The sequence below is a fragment of the Amphiura filiformis genome, chromosome 3 (assembly GCF_039555335.1).
Source record: "Amphiura filiformis chromosome 3, Afil_fr2py, whole genome shotgun sequence".
Classification (NCBI taxonomy): domain Eukaryota; kingdom Metazoa; phylum Echinodermata; class Ophiuroidea; order Amphilepidida; family Amphiuridae; genus Amphiura; species Amphiura filiformis.
This window is the reverse complement of record NC_092630.1, coordinates 21,998,302-22,020,941: the sequence shown is the minus strand read 5'-3', so window position 1 is coordinate 22,020,941 and position 22,640 is coordinate 21,998,302. Positions and strand designations below refer to the sequence as shown.

General features: G+C 38.7%; 1 protein-coding gene and 1 long non-coding RNA gene across 2 annotated transcripts in view; one reads left to right on the top strand and one right to left on the bottom strand.

Annotated features, from left to right (window-relative positions):
• The first annotated feature begins 2,303 nt into the window (after window positions 1-2,303).
• On the top strand, window positions 2,304-2,640 carry LOC140148212 (uncharacterized). The gene is made up of 2 exons (XR_011858455.1): window positions 2,304-2,360; window positions 2,394-2,640. It is a non-coding gene; the product is annotated as an uncharacterized lncRNA (long non-coding RNA).
• Window positions 2,641-7,652: 5,012 nt separating this feature from the next.
• LOC140148211 (inhibitor of nuclear factor kappa-B kinase subunit epsilon-like) overlaps window positions 7,653-22,640 on the bottom strand; it is a 48,172-nt gene continuing 33,184 nt past the window's right edge. The window contains exons 11-18 of the mRNA XM_072170077.1: window positions 19,327-19,564; window positions 17,539-17,657; window positions 17,185-17,301; window positions 16,841-16,942; window positions 15,204-15,300; window positions 11,980-12,069; window positions 11,320-11,462; window positions 7,653-11,134 (exon numbers count right to left, since the gene is read on the bottom strand). Of these exons, the coding sequence (XP_072026178.1) occupies window positions 10,960-11,134; window positions 11,320-11,462; window positions 11,980-12,069; window positions 15,204-15,300; window positions 16,841-16,942; window positions 17,185-17,301; window positions 17,539-17,657; window positions 19,327-19,564 (1,081 nt within the window). The 3' untranslated portion in view covers window positions 7,653-10,959. The remainder of the gene's footprint in view (window positions 11,135-11,319; window positions 11,463-11,979; window positions 12,070-15,203; window positions 15,301-16,840; window positions 16,943-17,184; window positions 17,302-17,538; window positions 17,658-19,326; window positions 19,565-22,640) is intronic.

Below are 22,640 nucleotides of genomic sequence, written 5' to 3'. Positions count from 1 at the left end.
GAAAGAAAATAATAATATTTATTACTATACAGGGTGTCCCTGAAAGAACTGTATCGTCGGAAACTTAATTGTTTAAGTATTTTAACGCCACAACTAAACATAACTAAATTCTTGGTGTGGTTGAGGAATAAATCAGCAATACTTTTTGAATTTTGACAATTGACCATATCGTACTTGAAACATAAGATTTTATGAAACGCCCTCACTTTCAAACCTTTCCACGGATTCAAATATCAATCGATGATCTACTCTGAATTTCAGAGTGCTAAAGGCCATCTTGATTTAATAATTCGTCTCAAAGCCCCTCACGCATTAGCAAAATCGCGTTATTCCCGATGAATTTAGTAAATTACAGGGATTGTTTCCCGCGGTTTTATCTTTTTTCGATCCACCACGTACACAGCGTAAATCTCAATAAAAATTCTTCATCTTGACCACAGTGCAACAGCCTTGAGAGATGAAAATGTGGTTTATTCTTGCCACAGATATAAAAAAAAAAAAGGTTTTTAACTTGGGAAGGGCTTTGAGACGAATTGTTAAATTAAGACGGTCTAATCACTTCGCATCACCAGCGCCATGATGATGCGTCTGTTGTCATGTCATCGATAGATATTGACTCCGTGGAACGGATTGAACATTAGGTAGTTTCGTTCAAATCTTTTATTTCAAAAACGGAGCGGTCAATTGTCAAAATTCAAAAAGTATGTGATAGCTGATATATTCCTCAACATTATCAGTTATTTAGTTACGTTTGGTTTATGTGTTAAAGTACCAAAAAATATAGCAGCACTAGGCAGCCATTCAATGATGCCAAAACCTTTATGCGTAACATAATTAAAACACCCAGTCGGATGTATTTTACACATGCCAAACACAATTCATCCAATTTCGATAACTGGACGTTGAATGTACACTCTCATGAATATTGAATGGCAACATTTTCCAATATGTCAGCTCTCAAATCGGACACAATAGAACAATAAACCCTGCGGTGCGTTGGTTATAATCATATGCAGAAGCTGAGCTATGAAGGTGGAGGTAGAATTTTTTTGAATGACCCTTGTATCAGGTGGATGTCAGTTCATAAGCAGTCTGCCGCCTGGACAACCAATTCTTTAGAAATGCTTAGTCGCGCTAAAAGTCGATCGATACATGTAAAAATCAGCACAATTCAGAGATATACCTTTTTGCTATGAAATTAATTTTCTCGGTCAAATATAAAGCAATATTTTTTTTTTCTTCAGTAATGTCAGTTAAAAACTTGGTGCTTGGATATACATTTTTTTAAATCCTGGTGTTAAAATTAAGCATCAAATTGTGTCTTTTAGTGTGATATTTTTGATTTTTATAGGCCTTGAATTCGCCTGCGAGCTTTTTACGGAATTCATGTTTTAGCGTCTCAAACTAACATAGTTTGCTAAAGAAAGATATTTCCCACCTCTGTAAAGCACATCGTGTGGGTCTATATGTTATAGTTTTGTCAGAATTTCCGTTTTTGTTTTACCCTTTTTCCATTCATGATCCGAAAATGTCAAACTAAGTAAAAGTAGGCAATGGTGAGTACTTTTATCTCGAGAGCAACCAGCATAAATAGTCGATATTTCCTTTGTTGTTATCCAGGTCAATTTTTCATTGAAAGCAAATTGCCCGACCAGCGATTAAATCCCCAATTGGGTGTTCTGGTTAAACATGATCAGTAGGAGCGCTATAGGTCTGGGAATTTCTTTGCTATATTGAAGTTCTGGCAACACTATAGCCATGCCGGTATTCCTATTAAACCCAGAGATATCGATCCACAATGCTAGTACTAGCCTTTAGATTTCACGTGTTGATTTAGAAATTTTTTCAGCCGACAGTGAAAGATGGTGAAATCAAAACGGAAATTCTGACAAAACTATGATATATAGCTCACGGTGATGTGCTTTAGAAAGTTGGGGAAAATCCTTCATTAGCGAACTATATTACTTTGAAAAGCTAAAAGGTTGATCCAAGAAAAAGCTCGCGGCCCGAGCTGAAGCCTATAAAAATCGAATATCTTACACTAAATGACTGAATTTCAGGCCTAAGTTTAACACCAGGATTAAAAAAAAAAATCAGTATCAAGCATTATAGTTTTTCCAGCCATTTACTGAAAAAATGAAAATTATTGCTTTTCATTTGGCTGAGAAAAAAATTTTACACTGAAAAGGTGTAACTCAAAATTTTGCTCATTTCAACACCAATTTCGATCGTTTGTATTGCCTCATTAAATGACTGAGTGAGCCTTGCAGAACAAAAGAATCGGTTGTGCAGGTAGCTGACTGTAAGAGCAATGTCGGGGATTATAGATCACAATTTTTCAATCGATGGGGAGAGATGAGGTCCCACCAGGTCCGACCGAGTCTCCTACACAGGTTACGCTCCCTGTGGAGGGGCGGAACCAAACTGGCTGATGTGGAGACTAAGCCAGTTTGCGTCGGTCTGATACTCGTCTATCCTCGTCTTTGACCATGCGCAGATCTGGCTGGTCAGGAAGATATTTAATATCCCGAATTTATAATATGCCTACCAGTTCCACCGTATAACCGATTTGCTAGAGAATATTTGTTACCATGTTTAATAAATTCGTATTAATCGTATAATAAAATGTGGCCAAATGTATATTTGTATACATAGTGTGTGGATCCACTCTTCTACGGACTTGCCCAGTGGGCACACGGGTCAGTTTCTGACGTTGTATCGACGTTGTATCAACGTTGATACAACGTCGAAATCCTAACCCTGTGCCCACTGGGTTGGCTACTAAGCATGTCGGGAAGGATATGGCGGTATGCTGACCTGGGTCAATATGTTCTGGGCAGATGAGGTCCCACCAATTGCCTACGACCTTGTGTGCGATCATGTGTGACAGGCAATTCCCGATAATAATAGAGGTTCCCTGCTTGTATTTACGTGCTATTCAATGCATCAAGTATACGTTATTCAATCTGTGTCAATTCATGTTTATATCTGCCAACGGAGTCGAATATCTGGTGAAATATATTATTGATTAATTTACATTTAATACGTGAATAACAAACATTAGAATTTACAAATGAGCTGATACGGGTCGGAAAGGGTCATGCGGTTCGCTTTGTAACTCAGGATCTTGTGATCACGACTTGTGTTCATAGTAGTTTGAAATAAAGTAATAGAAGAGATATAAAATAAAACTTTAGTCACAAGTTCCTGAGTTCCCAACTTCAAGTTTAATAGGACTGAACATGCTGAATTCAGAACTCTAGGATCTCAGCAACGAGTATCTGACTTCTAGACTTAAAGTCAGGAAAAAAAATTGGCAGGATCTCGTGATTCGGAAATCCCGACTTTAAGACGGGATTCACGAGATCCTAACCGTAAGTCGGTAAAGTTGTGATCTCGTGATTGTGAATTCCTAAATTAAAGTCAGGAAGTCGATAGTCAGGACCTTGTGATCACGAGATCGCGACTTCCTGAAGTTTATGTCAGGAACTCGAGATCCTGACTCAGTTATGTCAGGAACTCGTGACCTCGAGATCATAACTTACCGTGACTTAGAACTAGGTTATTCCACGATAGATCAAAGGGTAAGACCAAGAATATCTACATAACCAAAGACGTCTCATGATGGTTACCCGCAGTATCTCTACGCTTGGAAATTGTGGTGGACTTGCACTTGGCAGCTCTGAACAGGACATTCCATGTTGACGGTAGCCCATGTCTCTATCTTTTCTAGATCCTGATTGAAAGATGCAGCAGCATGGCTCCTGTCTTTTATGGATGTGATGAAGGACAAGATGGTAGTATCATCAGCGTATAGATTTGCCAGATTTACAGAGATATTATCGACGAATAGGCTATGGTACAAATTAGGGCCCCAGTATGGAACCCTGTGGTACAACAGGCTACAGCACTGATCAGCTTTACGCCCGATGCTTTGCCATTTAGGACAATCTCCAGTGATCTATTACCCCGGTCTATTGTACTTAGTTATCCAGTCATTGAGTGTTCCAGTGAAGCCAAGTACAGAGAGTTTGGTCCAGACACCATGCATGCCAGACACGGTCGAAAGCTCTACTGAAATGTTAAGGCAGACACAGGAGCGTCGTCCTTGTTGTTTATTGCTTAGGTGAGTGATATGAAATGTAAGCCGGTTGGATTTAGACAATGAGCAACGAGATGAGTCTGTAATTACCTAGCGCATATTTATCAACTTCTTGTATGTAGCCTTGTGACATTTGCACACTTTCAATGTGTTGGCATGCATCCCTTGTCAAAGCATATTTAATTGGAAAATGCGAGCAAGAAGAGTTGCAAGCTGGAATATCATTGGGGCAGGAAGCTTTGTGGTATATATATAGCTTCATCAGCTGTTTTTCACCTTCATATAGGCCAGGACACATTGAAATTTGCAACTTACATGCGACAGTTGCGTCCGGTAACTCCGAACTTCATCAGGCATCATCTGATGATCTGATTAGTCACGTGACAAACGACGGGGATCGGTCCCAGGCATGCGGCAGTTGAAAGCCCCTTTTTTGTTGATCATTGGCCCCCTAGTTGGTCACACCCCCACCCCCCCCACCCCACCCCCACCACCACCACCACCACCACCACTGAAAGAACACTCAGGATTTTGTTCATAAAATCCAGGACATCAAGCTTACAGGGAATGAGATCATCACATCATACGACGTGACTGCTCTATTCACATCCATTCCTCCCAACGATGCTATAAAAGTGGTGAAAGAATATCTCACCGAGGACAAGACTCTAGGTGACCGAACGGATTTATCAGTGGACCAAATCATTGAACTCTTAACCATCTGCCTCAAGACTACGTATTTCTCGTATAACAACAAATTCTTCATTCAACAATATGGCTGTGCCAGTTCAGCTGTCTCACCTATTGTTGTTAACATCTACCTGGAGAATTTTGAGCAGATCGTGCTAGAAAAATATCATGGAAACCCTCCTAAATTGTGGCTGCGCTACGTCGATGACACGTTTGTTGTTATTGACAGGAATGAGGCTGCTTCATTTTACAAAGGTAGACCCAAACATCAAGTTTACCCAGGAGGAGTGCGTTGATACCAAGCTAGCTTTCTTGGACTGTCAAGTTCACATTCACGAGGACGGATCACGGTTTACAGGAAACCAACTCATACGGACTTTTACTTACAATTTGACTCTCATCATCCCTTAATACACAAACTCGGGGTGATTAGATCCCTGCAACATCGGGCTAATACTATCATCAGCGACCAAGAGGACCTTCCTGGAGAACAAAATCATATTCAGAAATCCTTGGGTTGCTGTGGCTACCCCAACTGGGCCTTCACCAAAGCAAAAAAGACCAAAGAGCACACACAGAATCAAAACGCAAAAACGGGCACGGGTACCCAGGTAATAATACCCTACATATCTGGCTTGTCAGAAAGAATCAAGAATACTCTGAAGTCCTTTGGGATCGTAACGTCTTATAAACCCACCAACATCATCAGGGGGCAATTAGTCCACGTTAAGGATAATCCCCCAAGGACAAGCAGAGTAATTTGGTTTGTGGCATAACCTGTGCGGCTACTGACTGTGGTGAAGCCTACGTAGGAGAGACCAAACAGTCTCTCAGGGCTAGGATAAACCAACATCGGAGACCTAGCTCCAGCGAAGCTCAGGACTCTGCGGTTTTTAATCACTGCAAAACATCGGAATACTTAAAGCCATGCAGAGGAGGTTGTGATCCTCGACAAAGAAGATAAGTGGTTCGAGCGTGGTGTCAGGGAAGCCATTTGGGAGAGAGTGAAGCAGTCAGCCATCAACAAAAAAGGGGGACTCCGCTTTCAACTGCCTCACGCCTGGGATCAAGCTTTGCAAAATCTTCCCCGTTGTTTGTCACGTAAGCATCTGTATGTCAAATTATTTGTGACATATTCATATCGTGTTGCATATCAATGGATAGCTACAATACTCCTCTTTACAATGACACCCCATTTGAAACAATAACACAATTTTCGCGGCTGAGTACACGCCTTGTGAATGTAGTGGGGTCTCAAAAGGAATTTGCCAAATTGACCATAATTTTGTGCAGCAAGCTGCAATCCCATAACTTCACAATCTGGGACCTAATGCAATCCTCCCCTCCAAGATGACACCGCTCGACCCACATAGCCACGGTAGTCAACGACTACCTACAGAATATGGAAGTAGAGTCAAGATGGCCTGCCATCAGGCCAGCCCCGGGGCCAGACTTCAACCCAATTGAACACTTGTGGGACCAGCTTGATCGTGTTGTGCGTGCCAGAGAAGCCCATATGCAACCACATTGCATGCATGACCTGCGACGAATCCTTGTTGAAGAATGGAATTCCATCCCACAGTAACGTGTAACCGGGTCGGTGAGCAGCATGAGGAGAATGTGCCTGACTATTGTGGCTGCCTGTGGTTTTTCTACCCGCTATTGAGGTATTATAGTGGCTAGCTTTGTTTGAGCACAGAATATTGGTCAATTTGGCAAATTCTGTTTGAGACCCCACTACATTCACAAGGCGTGTACTCAGCCATGAAAAATATTGTTGTTTCAAATGGGGTGTCATTGTAAAGGGAAATTTGTAGCTATCCAGTGATATGCAACACGATATGAATATGTCACAAATAATTGGAGATACAGATGCTTGAAAAAACTTTCCAAACTTTTGTTGAGGAGTTTATGTTATTTACTGGATGACTAATCTACACCAAGATGCCAGGACACATTGTTCGAACAATTTGAAGAAGTCTATATGGACTATCTTCCTGTTCTCATCTTCAGGGATAATTCTGAAAATTATTTAATTGCTTTATTTCTGTTTCAATAATTTAATCAATATCCAGGTAGTACAGTTTTACTAGGTATTGTGTCTTTTGCACAACAAAACCGATAAACCGATACATGTTCAGAATAGAACCAGTCTCTCACCACGCGATATTTAAACTTCCCGGAAACCGAAAATGCCTGTGGCAATCACGTCCCAGTAATACAAGGCTGACGACATTTGAGCACAAATTACTATGACGTCATTGCCCTAGACAATTTCGGCGCGGGAATTTTGAATATCGCGTGTTGAGAGCCGGCTGTTTTTTATTCGTTTTTATGGTCAGTATGAGTTTGATCATGTTGATTCGTGCTTGATAATTGTTTTTCTAACATTCCAAAATGATAATATGAGATCATTATGAAAGTTCCCAATACATTTGGACGCGATAAACATTGGAAATTTGCAAAGAAATAACATCATAAACTTCACCTCTATCACTCGAAATATCTCGCACTTTTTGGATTAGGACGCCGAGTGCGGCCTCAAAGTTAGTCTCCTACGCAGCCAGTTTGGTTATGCACCCTCCACACATGTGTGGAGGGAGCGTAACCAAACTGGCTTCGTAGGAGATTAAGAATTGCGATCGTTCCGACATATCATCATAATCTGAAATATTATGATAATATGTCGGACCAACAGAAAATCATCCCGTTTTACTACAAGGGCGAATTTAACAGTTTGCTCATAGACGTAAGTTGGAACATGTGTAAGTATTACAAATATGCCAAAAAATCGGTTTGAAAAAATAAAGATATATTCTGAAAAAAATATCGTACATTAAGGCTTTAAGTTAAAATCAAATAGTCGTATGCACTGTTCTTTTATTTTGTAAGTAGTTCATATATACGGTATACAAACTGTTCATCTTATTTCCACGTCAAGATGCATCCGTTCAACGCATGCATTCAAGGACGTAATAACGAAATATCCTTAAACGTGGCCTGGTAGAAATCTGGCCAATGTTTTGCACCCTTCGATGATTTTGAAGTCCCAAGACATGTCTTGCATGTCAGGGAGCTCAAATAGGAACAACAAACTATTTATTCTGAGTAAGCAGTTAGACAACAGCATCTTCTAAACATTTTTACGGAGATTATCCAAAGCTACAATATGATGCTTACTAAACTTTCGGCTTCAGTTTTTACTCGTTACTGACGTACCAAATCTGTAGTCATCGAATAACTTTTATTTTGTAGCCTAGATTTGAGAGTATAATCATGGTTAATTTCAATATCCTGGCACGTACGATAACAGAGACGTGATGATGGTCGCAGAACTTTTTGAATGACCCTCGTACAAATTCCACTTCTTTTTGCGGATTGTTTATTGGAATTTACATATTGCCACAGATATTGCTTTTAACCCATATCCGCTCAATTATGCACACCTTCACCGCTTTTGTTTCATATTTCCCCGGCATATTTCGCAATTCATATCCAATCATGAACATACATTATAATAATGTTACAATATATTACCCTATACATTTTTACAGACGTTACGGGTTAATTTACCAATGTTATGGATTGTTCGATTTCTGTTGTGCCTGACAAGATTTGACTTCAATATCTCGAGACACTGAAGAGACTCACGTGATCTGCACCTGTGATTCTGCCAAGAAATCTGTAGCAAGAACATACACACCTTGTTCGGCCAGCTTAATTTCTTTCTGCAATCATAATGGGCTGCAATAACACTAACCCTAAGGGTTAGTGTTAGGGAGCTTTAGGGTTGGGGTTTAGGATATTGAGGCACATTATGGTTGCTAAACAGACTGCCCGTTACTTCCCCTCCTCCAGGCACTTTCCACAAGATCACGGTATCAACACCTTACCTTTTCAAAATTACCTTTTTAACTTAAGGTTTGCATCCATCATATGCACTGAAAGGCTACGAAATAATTTTGTAGCCTATAAATAAAAAAATGCAATCTTGGCATTTTCATTATCACGAATATGCGGTCCAGATTGCGCGAGTGCCCCAGTGCCAAGGCAACAGAAAACATGTTCCATAATAGTATATACAAATTGCACTTTGCCCCAAAGATAAAAATTAATACAGTATTGAACACCTTAACTCGAATCTATAGAATAAACACTTAAAACCACATTACATTTGATACAAGTCTGTTTGTCTTGTAAACAAATGGGCAAAGTTTCGTGAACGACGAAACATCCAATTAGAAATTAACTGAACAAACCCGAAATATTTCTAACGGCTTTCCAAGTTTTAACACAATGTTCTTTTTTTACAAGTATTCTTATCATTTGCCAGTTTAGTGGATAATTAATAAATGAGTTCTAGTATTTCAATAATCAAGCATACGTTATAATCATTTTTACAATATATTACAAAAGGTTACAGTTTACTTTGCCAATGTTGGACTGTTGGATTCCTGTCGTGGCTGAAAGGACATAACTTCATTATCTCGAAATGCTTAACCCTAGAACCCTACCCCACCCCACCCCAAGATTTTTTTATCCGTCCTAAAAAACCCACGCGTTTACGCCCAAACGACCTAAGCTAATCGTAGATCCATCCTTTTCGCTCATGTCAGTGATAAATTTTTTACCCCAGCACCTTACCTGGGGGTAGGACCGGCCATAAGATAACGATAGTGGGGGTTGTGGTGAGGCCCACCATTGGTATAGTATACAGTAAAATCAACGATTTTCATTTCGGTCTTGTAAAATTATTTCAAGAGCTACTGACTTTTTACTTGTTACTATAATGTAAAAATATTCATTTTCTTTTATATTTTTGTAGAACTTTTAGCCAAAAATTAATTTTGCCTATGCTTTTGTACATAGCCAGAATACATAGCCCTCACATTGTGACGTCATAGCGACATTATGTGGGGAATGTTTATACTTTTTATTATTTTGGTATTACTGGGTAGAGGAGATTCATAGCTATACATTGGTACCAAAATAACGGTGTATGAAAATTGAAAATTAGTTATTGAGTTGTCCTACAAAAACATCATTTTTAGGCTAAATGACATGTTTTTGGTTGTACATGGATTAAAATTTCAACACTCTCTGATTTGGGCAAAAATAGTAGCAAATTGTTTGTGCAGCTGATTAGAAAAAGAATAGTTTTGCCTATCTACTGTGTTCACTTACTGAGATAGAGTGCAAACAAGGTCAAATGCCATTGGGTGACCATAGGCCATTGTTGATCGCTGACTTCCATTGCATATATCAAATAAAATAAACAGTTCAGAAGGTAAGTTCTATTCCGTTTCTTGGTTCTTATATCAAGTTGAGCAATTTGCCACCATTTTTGCCCAAATCAGAATAAGTTGAAATTTTGATCCCGTACAACCAAAAACATGTCTAAAAATGAGGTTTATGTAGAATAAGCTCAATAACGATAGGTTGTAGATACTATACAAATATTAACTGTCTATGAGTGTGATGGTCGAAATATAATCACGAGGTGAAAGATGGATTGTTCCATTCCACGAGCCGGAACGGCGAGTGGAATGGAACAATGCATCTTTCACCGAGTGATTATATTTCGACCATTACACGAATTTAAGACAGTTAATATTTGTTTTATATCACTCATGCATAAATTCTATTACTAAAATACTATTTAAGGTATGAAATACATTTTTTCATCAACATAACACCATGTTTTGCCGTGATATACTTCACATTTTGGAGTCCACCCCATAACTAAATCGGCGAGTCCAAGAGTCGGCGCACGGCTTGGCGCAGCCGCACTACGGCAGAGCACTATGATGGTAAAGACTATCACACGGAGAGGGTGATAGTAAAAATGACAAATGGTAATCAACCAATGAACTGTCTAGAATTTATGTATGAGTGATATAATACAAACTATACATTTTGTCATCCAAGTTATCCTTGTCATCAGACGAGTAATTTGACATACCTTTCAACAAAATCGAAGCATTTTCAATTTTTTACCCTGTGTGACCTTTTGTGGCCTCTAGCGAAAAACGTACCCTACAATCTGAGTCAACTACCCCCAGCAGTGATCTAGCGGGTATATCCTAACAAGGATAATGATATTCTGTTGTAAACAATATACAATGTCAATATGTTCTCATCCTGTAATCCTGTGCTCCTGTATTAAATTAAAACTTGTTCGCATTCGTGCAGCCACCCAAGTCATCGTACTCATCATCACTTATCTCAAAATCTGATAGGTCCAATGGTTTGACGTCACAGGTCAAGGATGACAACTTCTCCAACAATTGTCGACTCTGCTCAATTGTGTCCTTCGTGTCATCTGGATTCATTCGATCCAATCTGAATATACAATTAACCAGAGCAATTATGAATTATATAAACTTAAAGTTGATCCTATTAATCTAGGAATGTTATAATATATTATTCACAAATCTTCAAAATCTAAAAGTTCAAATTTCCTTAATTGTCGGTATAGGGCATAATAAACCTCAGTCGAATTACAAGATAAGCACTCCAAGACTTACTCTTTCTTGAACTCCGAGGATACCTCAAGTACACGCACTTCTTCGCCGCCAATGACATGGAGAGGGGACATGGATTGGTATTGTGATATTTGGTCTTCCAAGGAACAATCGGTCGCTAGGTCATTGTCAATTGCCTTTTGATCCTAGAAAAAAATATACACGGCGCCATAATAATATTTTAACATTCACTATTACATTTTGTGTGTAACAGACAATATCCTTCCACGAGTAATAGACGAAATACGCTGAAAATGACTGTATAACCGAGTAGTTCTCAACCGTCTCTTAAATAGTTATTTGTTCTTGAAAAGGTTCGTAGAATCAGTGGCGTAGCTGCCGGGGGCAGGGGGGGGGGAATTGCCCCTCTGGCAAAAATTGCCTATTTGGGCCTCCGCCCCTAGTTCAAGGAAAAAAGAGGAAAAGGGGGAGAAAGAGGAAAAAGAGAGAGAGAGAGGAGGAGGGCAGAGAAATGGGGAATCCATACGATATGCAATACCATACGATTATTTGGGCCCCTGCCCCCTCTCACCCCCCAAGTGCAGGTAAATTTGGTGGATTTGGGCCCCCGCCCCATACAGGCTTACCCCCTGGAAAAAATCCCAGCTACGCCGCTGCGTAGAATGTTTATAGATAAAAATAAAAAAGAGTTTGTAAAGTCACCTGATTTAGACATTGTCGTGGAGAATTTTGAAGAAGAGTCCCAAGCTTAGCAACTGTCTCGTCAATATCACGTGACCATTTATCAGCCGCCTGTTTGAGAAGACACGAAAGTAACAAAAATAACGTATGGTTTACATGATTTATGTCAGGATTTCAAGAGACATATTTCACGGCGATTTCTGTGTTAAATAGTGCACAAGTAGCTTTCCATTGTTCACCACATCCTGAAATACCATTGTTCCTAGCATTTTAATGTAACTTTCCACATCTTGGAATATATTTATTGTTCAACGCATTCTAATGTGGCTTTACCACATCCTGGAACACCATTGTACAACGCATTCTAATGTATTTTACCACATCCTGGAAAGCCACTGTTCAACGCATTCTAATGTAGTGCACATCCTGGAATACCATTTTGCTTTGCATTCTAATGTAGCTTTCCACATCCTGTAATACCACTGTTCAATGCATTCTAGTGAAGTTTTACCACACCCTGGAATACCATTATTCAACGCATTCTAATGTAGTTTTACCACACCCTGGAATACCATTGTTCAACGCATTCTAATGTAGTTTTACCACACCCTGGAATACCATTATTCAACGCATTCTAATGTAGTTTTACCACACCCTGGAATACCATTGTTCAACGCATTCTAATGTAGTTTTACCACACCCTGGAATACCATTGTTCAACGCATTCTAATGTAGTTTTACCATATCCTGGAATACCAATGTTCGGTGCATTCTAAAGTAGTTTTACTACATCCTGGAATACCATTATTCAACGCATTCTAATGTACTTTTACCACATTCTAGAATACCATTCTTCAACGCATTCTAATGTACATTTACCATATCCTGTAATACCACTGTTCAATGCATTCTAATGAAGTTTTAACACACACTGGAATTCCATTATTCAACGCATTCTAATGTAGTTTTACCACACCCTGGAATACCATTGTTCAACGCATTCTAATGTAGTATTTTTTACCACAATGGAGTATCGGGATTCAACACCTTCTAAAGTAGTTTTTACCACAACCTGGAATACCATTGTGCCTTGCATTCAAATGTAGCTTTCCACATCCTGGAATACCACTAGAATGCCATTATTCAACGCATGTATTTTACCACATCCTGGAAAACCACAGTTCAACGCTTTCTAATGTAGTTTTACCAAATTCTGGAATACAATTATTCAACCCATTATAATGTAGTTTTTCCACATCCTGGAATACCACTGTTTAATGCATTCTAACGTATTTCACCGCATCCTGGAATGCCAGTGTTCAAAGCATTCGAATGTAGTTTTACCACGTCCTGGAATATCACAGTTCAACGCATTCTTATCAAGTCTTACCACATCCTGGAATTCCATTGTTCAACGCATTCTAATGTAGTTTTACCACATCGTCTAATACCATTGTTCAACGTATTCCGATGTAGTTTTACCACATCCTCGAATGCCATTATTTAACGCATTCTAATGCATTTTTTCCACATCCTGGAATACCACAGTTTAACGCATTCTAATGTATTTTTACCACACCCTGGAATACCATTGTTCAAAGCATTCGAATGTAGTTTTACCACATCTAGGAATTCCACTGTTCAATGCATTAAAATATAGTTTACCACAACCTGTAATCCAATTATTTAATGCATTCTAATGTAGTTTTACCACATTCTAAAATACCGTGATTCAACATCTTCTAATATAGTTTTACCACAACCTTTAATAACATTTTTCAACCCATTTTAATGTAGTTTTACCACATCATAGAATACCATTATTCAACGCATTCTAATGTAGTTTTTCCACATACTGAAATACCATTGTTCAACTAATTATAATTTAGTTTTACCGCATCCTGGAATACCAGTGTTCAACGCATTCCAATGTAGTTTTACCACATCCTGGAATACCGTTGTTCAACGCATTCTAATGTAGTTTTGTCATATCCTGGAATACCATTGTTCAACGCATTCTAATATAGGTTTTCCATATCCTGGAATATCATTATTCAAAGTATTCTAATGAAGTTTTACCACATCCTCGAATACCAATATTCAACGCATTCTAACGTAGTTTTACCACGCCCTGGAATACCGTTGTTCAACGCATTCTAATGTAGTTTTCCACATCCTGGAATACCATTATTCAACGCATTCTAATGTAGTTTTTCCACATCCTGAAATACCATTGTTCAGCGAATTCTAATATAGTTTTACCATATCCTAGAATGCCATTGTTCAGCGTATTCTAATGTAGTGTTACCACATCCTAGAATGACACTGTTCAACGCATTTTAATGTATTTTCCCGCATCTTGAATACCACTGTTCAACGCATTCTTATATAGTTTTACCACATCCTGGATTACCACTATTCAACGCACCCTAATATAGTTTTACCACATCCTGAATTACCACTATTCAACGCATTCTAACGTTGTTTTACCGCATCCTGGAATACCATTGTTCAACGCATCCTAACGTAGTTTTACCACGTCCTGGAATACCACTGTTCAACGCATTCTAATGCAGTTTTACCGCATCGTGGAATACCATTGTTCAACGCATTCTAATGCAGTTTTACCATATTCTGGAATACCACTGTTCAGTGCATTCTAATATAGTTTTACGAAAGTCCGGGCCGGGCTAATGGGATAAACTGCGGGCCACTTTGATAGAATCGACTTGAAACTACTGTAGAATGCATTTAAAATAATATTCCAGGGTATTGAACAAATACAACAGAAGGCAATGGTATTACAGGATGTGGAACACTTCATTAGAATGCATTGAATATTTTTTTTAGAATGCGGTGAACAATTATATTCCAGGATGTGGTAAAATACATTAGAATGGGTTGAACAATGTATTCCATGATGTGGAAAAACTACATTAGAATGCGTCGAACAACGTTATTCTAGGATGTGGTAAAACTACATTGGAATGCGTTGAACAATGGTATTCCAGGATGTAGAAAAACTACATTAGAATTCGTTTAACAATGGTATTCTAGGATGTGGAAAACCTACATTAGAATGCGTTGAACAATGGTATTCCAGGATGTGGTAAACTACATTAGAATGCGTTGAACAGTTGTATTCTATGATACCTTCGTCAGACTGAGTACTCAACCGATTTGTCAGGCAGTTGCGATTGTCATAATTTATAATGGTAATGATCATTCTGCTAAATCATACTTACCTGCTTGATGCTGGTGTGAAGCTCTGTTAATTGATTCTCAAGAGGCGCCATTTGTTCGTCAAGTTTGTCGATTATATTCCTTGTTTCTGAAAGACTCCTATTTAGGTAAAGTTATAGTGATACTTATAATAACAAAATAATGACAATAAGCCTCGGCTGATTTTGTTGACAAGATCAGTAATCTCACGCTAGGACCAGGGGATGTTATGGTGTCATATGACGTCAGAGCCTTGTTTACTAAGACGCCGATACCTGATACGCTTCGCATCATTCGCGAATTGTTGAACAATGACTCTACTCTCGTTGACCGTACCTCTCTGTCAGTCAACAACATCATGGAACTGTTAACTTTCTGTGTTAACACCACCTATTTCATGTTTCAAGGAGACATTTTCCGCCAGGAAAATGGAGCGGCCATGGGTTCGCCTGTCTCCCCCTTGGTAGCGAACTTATTTATGGAATGGTTCGAGCAGCAGGCTCTTAGTACTTACCCAGCGCCACCATCGTTCTGGGCTGGATATGTCGACGATACCGTCGTGGTTATTCAAGATCAACAAGTCGATACTTTCACCACGCACATAAATAACATCTCGCCTTCCATCAAATTCACCATCGAGCGCGAGGAGAACGGACAAATCGCCATGCTGTACACCATGATTAACAGAAAGGAGGATGGCGCTCTCAAGGTCACTATCTATCGCAAGCCGACACACACTGACCAGTACCTGTCTATGGACTCACATCATCCACTTCAGCACAAATTAGGTGTGATCAGAACTTTAGAATATCGTGCTAATACCTTGGTGTCTAACCCAGAGGACAATTTCGCTGAACTGGAACACATCAGACAGGTACTGGGTCACAGTGGATACAAAAGGTCACACTTCGCGATCGCGAACTCCAACAACCCTCCAACTCGCAACCAACATGACTCTGTACCCTCTAGCAGGGGTCATGTAACTATATACCCTATGCAAGAGGGGTGTCCGAGGGTTTGCGATGTGTGCTCACAAAACAAGGGATCCAAGTTCATTTCAAGCCCCGCAACACACTACGCGAACTTCTAGTTTCTCCTAAGGATAAGATCAGAAAGGAAGAACGGTGCCACACTGTGTATAACATCGCCTGTCAGTCGTGCAACGCCATTTACATCGGTGAAACTAAACGCCCTCTAGGGGTTAGAAGTCGCAAGCATAAACGTGAACCCTCTCCTGTAGCGCTACATGCCAGGAACACAGGACATAACATTCCCACCGAACAGGTCAAAATCATCGACCAGGATGAGTCATGGTTTGGTCGTGGGGTTCGCGAAGCCTGCCACATCAGAATTAATAAGAGCGACCTCAACAGGGATGCCGGGAGATACTACCTGCCCGCCGTGTACAACTCTCTTCTGAGCCGACTGACACCGTCTGGTGACGGTGGCTCAGAATAGCCAACAGCGCCCCCACGTGCCATATATTGGGACTGAAGACGTCCAAGAGAACACTGGACGAAAGCTTCCTCTCGGTAAGCAATTTCAAGTTTGTGAGAAATAAGAAAAGTTAAACACGACAAGCCTAGTTTAATCTCCAAACAATTACACGAGAACAAATGATTTAACAAAGCTTATTATGACTATTGTTCTCTGTACTTACAAAAGCCATTTGGTGAAGTTGACGTGGGATTTTTTCAGGTTGTCCTCACAATGACTGTGTAGTAGCTGTGTTGCTTCAACTGATATATCACGCATTTTTTGCCTAAAAGAGCAGGTTAAACAGTATTAATAATATCAAATTTTGTTGTTGTTTTTTTAATCCACGAACTCGGTATTTTATAGGTTGCTCTTCATTTGACTAAAGAAGCGGTGATTTTAAATTCTTTTGAATAGAATATGATGTTACCATTCAACATATTGTTTTTCCAGATATCATTACTTTGAATTCGGTTGATTTGTGCTAGTCGATCTTTTTGTACGCGTATATGTTATCTATTGTCTTACAGTGCCATTTTATGAACTTGTTCATCGTTATAGGCCAATCGAGGAGTTCTTCTGTCCTCTTTGAATGCTTCGAAAATACTCTGTGCCTCTTCTAGATAAACCTCCAATCGTTCTAAGCTGCAATGGAAATTATTATTATTATTATAGTGATTCATGATTATTAAAAGTAGTCTCAAATGAGATTTTTTGAGTGTTGGAGAGTTACGAGTGTTCGAACATCGTGTACGCTAATTTCAACGCATCTTCCGATACATTGGTAAGAGCATCTCCATTAATATAGATATAGAAAAGGTACGATGTTTTATTCTCAAAGAATGATTTATTTCAAGTAGCATAGCGCATAGAAATACCAACCATCTGTCTGCTTTAGTACACTTTTGATCAGTTTCCCATTTCTTGATTGGGTCTTTACGAAATACATTCGGTAGCAATTCGCTAATGAGACGATCCACCTTCTGGAATTTTATATCGACCTGTAAAAAGAGAAAACTGGTTAACCTTGACCCAATTGTTAAGTTATTAAGTTCAGTGTTAGTGATATTTTGCAAGGCATTCATGTACTTGTGGGGAAATAAGTAAGTTATTATCATCTGCAAAGATTATGAATGAAACACAAAGTTTTGAATTAAATCAAATACTGGAACTTACATACGTTGCGTCTGAAACCATCATACTTCATCAGGCAACTGACCCGCTGGGCTGGTCATGTGACACTTTGAGACGGCTAGGGATCGTCTTGATGGCCCGGTCCCATGCGTGAGATAAGTTGTGTCTCAGTCCCCCTTTCTTGTTAAGTGACGGCTGCTCTACTCTCTCCCAGATGGCTTCCTTGATGCCTCTCCTATGCCACTGTTCCTCCTTATCGAGAATCACTGCGTCCTCGGTGTCAATATTATGACCAGTGTCTTTAAGGTGAAGGTACACGGCGGAGTTCTGGGCCTCGTTTGAACTGGGCCTCCTATGTTGATTGAGTCTAGCTTTCAAGGCTTGTTTTGTTTCGCCAACGTAGGCAGCAGAACAATCAGCGTCACCGCACACTAATCCATACACTAAGTTTGAGCGTTTTTCTTTTGATTGTTTGTCCTTTACTTGAACGAGCTTGCCACGAAGGGTGTTATTTGACTTAAACGACGAGGAAATCCCAAAAGCTTTGAGGTGTTTCTTTACACGTTCTGACAGTCCAGCTATATATGGGATTGTGACGCGAGCTTTGTTGGGTTGACCACCACCATCAGACTGTTTTTGGTCTTTCCTGCTCTTGTTGGCTTTTAGAAAAGCCCAGTTCGTCACATGACCAGCCCAGCGGGTCAGTTGCCTGATGAAGTCTGATGGTTTCAGACGCAACGTATGTAAGTTCCAGTATTTGATTTAATTCAAAACTTTGTGATTTTAACGACTGGATGACTGAGAATATTCACTATTATGAATGAAACTTTGGAGTTTGTGTCAGTGATGTCTTAATTTATATACCGGTATGTGGATAAGGTAAAATAGGGGTCCCAAGATAGATTGATCCTTGAGGGAACCCGCAAGAGGATAATATAAGAGTGGAGTTGGTGTTGCAAACTTTGACGAATCGATGGCGATGAGAGAGTTAATTTTGAACCATCGAAGTGCAGTGTCCGGATATATGGTCGCACACACCAGTGTTCGAGTTTAGTCGAGCGTTTTTAAAAAAAGATACTAACAGTGTCGAGTTTGTTACTTTAGTGCTTCCTTAATTTGTGTTAAAAGGTGTATAAGTGCCAAATGCGTAGTGTGCTAGCCACGAAAATCAAATGTGAGTTCGTTAGGATATTATGTGTGTTGATGAAAGAAATGAGTCGGGTGTGTAAACACACAATTGATCTTTCGAGAAGTTTATATAATGCTGAGAGGATGGATACTGGATGATTAGTTTAGTGAGGATAGATCGTTACATTTGTAAATTGGAATTCATTTGCAAGTTTGAGGTGGCTATAAACCGTGGCATATCTGGTGAAAGGTTGAATATGTGGCAAAGTGTTATTTAATCCGACCCAGCATTTTTTCCTTCCTTCAGAACTTAAGTGAGATCCATGGTTGGTGTTACCGTATAGGCAAAATGAGTTTGTTATTCCAGGAACAATTTAAATCCGTTTTCTCAATGAGTACCATTCTTACCCGATTTAAGCAGTCTTCCTGTGCTGATATTTCTTGTTCCTGCAAGTCCAATTGCCTACAAGATTGTTCCAGATCGGTTCTGTTGCCATTCGAGTGGACCTTGTATGCATTTAATAGCGATGATACATGGGATACCTCACGACGTTTGTCTGCAAGCAGTGTTTCTACTGTTGTTCGCAAGCCTTTCATCACGGCATGATGATATTGCAGCTTCCCTACATGTGATTGTACAATTGCACTGTGAAAAAATATAATTGTATAATGATGACTTAATATAATCAACTGAATTACAATTTTGTACGTACCTGACTATAAGGAAACAAAACGAATAAGACCGCACATGTACATCAGAAAGAAAACGAACAGACAAACACGACAATAACAATATTAATTATCTAAATGCAAGATCATACGCGCTGGTAGAGCATCTTCTTCTTCTTAGCATGTCCACGGCACAAGATTTTGATGTGTTTCAGCCAGTGCTGCACACATTTTTTGGCATCGTAAAGTACTAACACAGCAGTTGTGCATGTTTGCTCCAGTTAAGGGCAACACAGTAGGTGTTCCATTGTTTGTAGTTCTGTTCCACAATCGCAGGTTACATCTGCATTCTTTCGATATCCCCATTTGCTGAGGTTGACTTATAACATCTTCCTACACCATGCCCTAACCTATTGAGGCATTTCCATTCAATTGCATCTGCACCAGCAGGTGGTAGTTCATCGCCTGTAAGAGCCCAATACGTAACAAAATCCCAGTACGTATCAATTTGATACGTACTGGGCTCAACCTCTTCTACCTAGAACAAAAAGTGGCAAAAAATAATTCATCCCGCCCAATACGTAACAAAACTAAAATTTGATTAAAATTACTTTATTCATACTCCCTCCCTCTGTAGTGGTTTTTGTTACGTATTGGGCTCTATATTTTTTTTGTTACGTATTGGGCTCCGGTTGTTTTTCAAGCAAATTATGGATATTATGTGCATGTGTTTTTATAGAAGTACTTTATATTGACCCAGTAACTCATTTTGAGTCTTTCTAGAACAAAATATATTGACAGTGTTTTATCTCTAGACTTGGAATTTATTTGTTACGTATTGGCCTCTGGTTATTTTAAAAGGACATTATCATGATTAAATGCATGTTTTTGTTATAGAATTACTTTATATTGACTCAGTAAATCCTTTTGAGTCATTTGGAGTCTTTCTAGAAAAAAAATTTTGACAGTGTTTTTTCTCTAGACTTAGAATGTTTTTGTTACGTATTGGGCTCTGGTTATTTTTAAAGCAAATTATGGGTTTTAGGTGCATGTTTTTGTTATAGAATTACTTTATATTGACCAATGACGTAGAAAAACATAGATCGCTGAGCTCGAGCTGGTACGTTGCCGCATCATTGACAATCACACACTGAATAAGCCATTATGAAATGAAGGGACCTAACAAAATCAGCATCAAATACAACTAAAATGGAAACTGAATTTACTCTAGCATGTATGGATTAATAAAATTAAATAAATTACTTGTTTTAGCATATTCAACTTTACTGTGTACCATTTTTTATCAAAAATTGCTGAATAATAAAGGCAAGCACGCTCCTAAATCTAGTTCATTCGCCCGTTGCCATGCGGCGCTACAGGAACGGCGACTGAAGGCGAAATTTCGTAAAGTGGTAGAGTTGTTTAGCGTGGCAACACTGATGAAATACCAGATTCAGGCGTGTTTGCCTTTATAATTCAGCAATTTTTTGATAAAGACAATGGTATACTGGGAAATTCAATGCGTTTTAATACATGATTTGTTCAACTTTGTGATCTATACAGCACCCAAACCGGGACCCAAACCTGCTTCACAGATTCGGCGAGCAGGGCACTCTATCCTTTCTACCTCATTGATATTGACTCAGTAAATCCTTTTGAGTCATTTTGAGTCTTTCTAGAAAAAACAATTTGACAGTGTTTTTTCTCTAGACTTAGAATTTTTTGTTACGTATTGGGCTCTGGTTATTTTTAAAGCAAATTATGGGTTTTAGGTGCATGTTTTTGTTATAGAATTACTTTATATTGACTCAGTAAATCCTTTTGAGTCATTTTGAGTCTTTCTAGAAAATTATTTTTTACAGTGTTTTTTCTCTAAGACTTAGAATTTTTTTGTTACGTATTGGTCTCTGGTTATTGTGGTGCTTAGTTGTATTTTTTGTTTGCTATAAACTTACTTTATATTGACCCGGTAACTCATTTTGAGTCATTTTGAATAATTCTAGAACAAAGCTGATTATGGTTATTAGGTGCATGTTTTTGTTATAGAATTACTTTATATTGACTCAGTAACTCATTTTGAGTAATTTTGAGTCTTCTAGAAAAAAATTTGACAGTGTTTTTTCTTTAGACATATAATTTTTCTTGTTACGTATTGGGCTCTGGTTATTTTTAAAGCAAATTATGGTTATTAGTGCGTGTTTATGTTATAGAATTACTTTATATTGACCCAGTAACTCATTTTGAGTCATTTGTGACTCTTTCTAGAGTCATTTTGAGTATTTTTAGAACAAAATATTTGTCAGTGTTTTTCGGCTGGATTCTTTTTGTTACGTATTGGGCTCTATACATTTTTTATGCGTTTTGGAGGTTAAACTGTCGGAAAAGCTCTTTTATCCGGATTTTTTCGCATATATGGACATGAGCTGACCTCCAGTTAATATTTATCGAAGAAAAAAAAATTCGATTGGTTCAAATTTTTGTTACGTATTGGGCTCTATACATTTTTTTATGTGTTTTGGAGGTTACACTGTCGGTAAAGCTCTTTTATCCGGATTTTTTCGCATATAGGACATGAGCTGACCTCCAGTTAATATTTATCGAAGAAAGAAAAAAATTCGAGTGGGTCTAATTTTTTGTTACGTATTGGGCTCTATACATTTTTTATGTGTTTTGGAGGTTACACTGTCGGTAAAGCTCTTTTATCCGGATTTTTTCGCATATATGGACATGAGCTGACCTCCAGTTAATATTTATCGAAGAAAAAAAAAAATTCGAGTGGGTCTAATTTTTTGTTACGTATTGGCTCTTTACATTTTTTATGCGTTTTGGAGGTTACACTGTCGGAAAAGCTCTTTTATCCGGATTTTTTTGCATATATGGACATGACCTGAGTTTAATATTTATCGAAGAAAGAAAAAAATTCGAGTGGGTCTACTTTTTTGTTACGTATTGGGCTCTATACATTCTTAATGCGTTACACGGTCAGTTAAGCTCTTTTATCCGGATTTTTCGCATATATGGACACGACCTGACCTCCAGTTAATATTTATCGA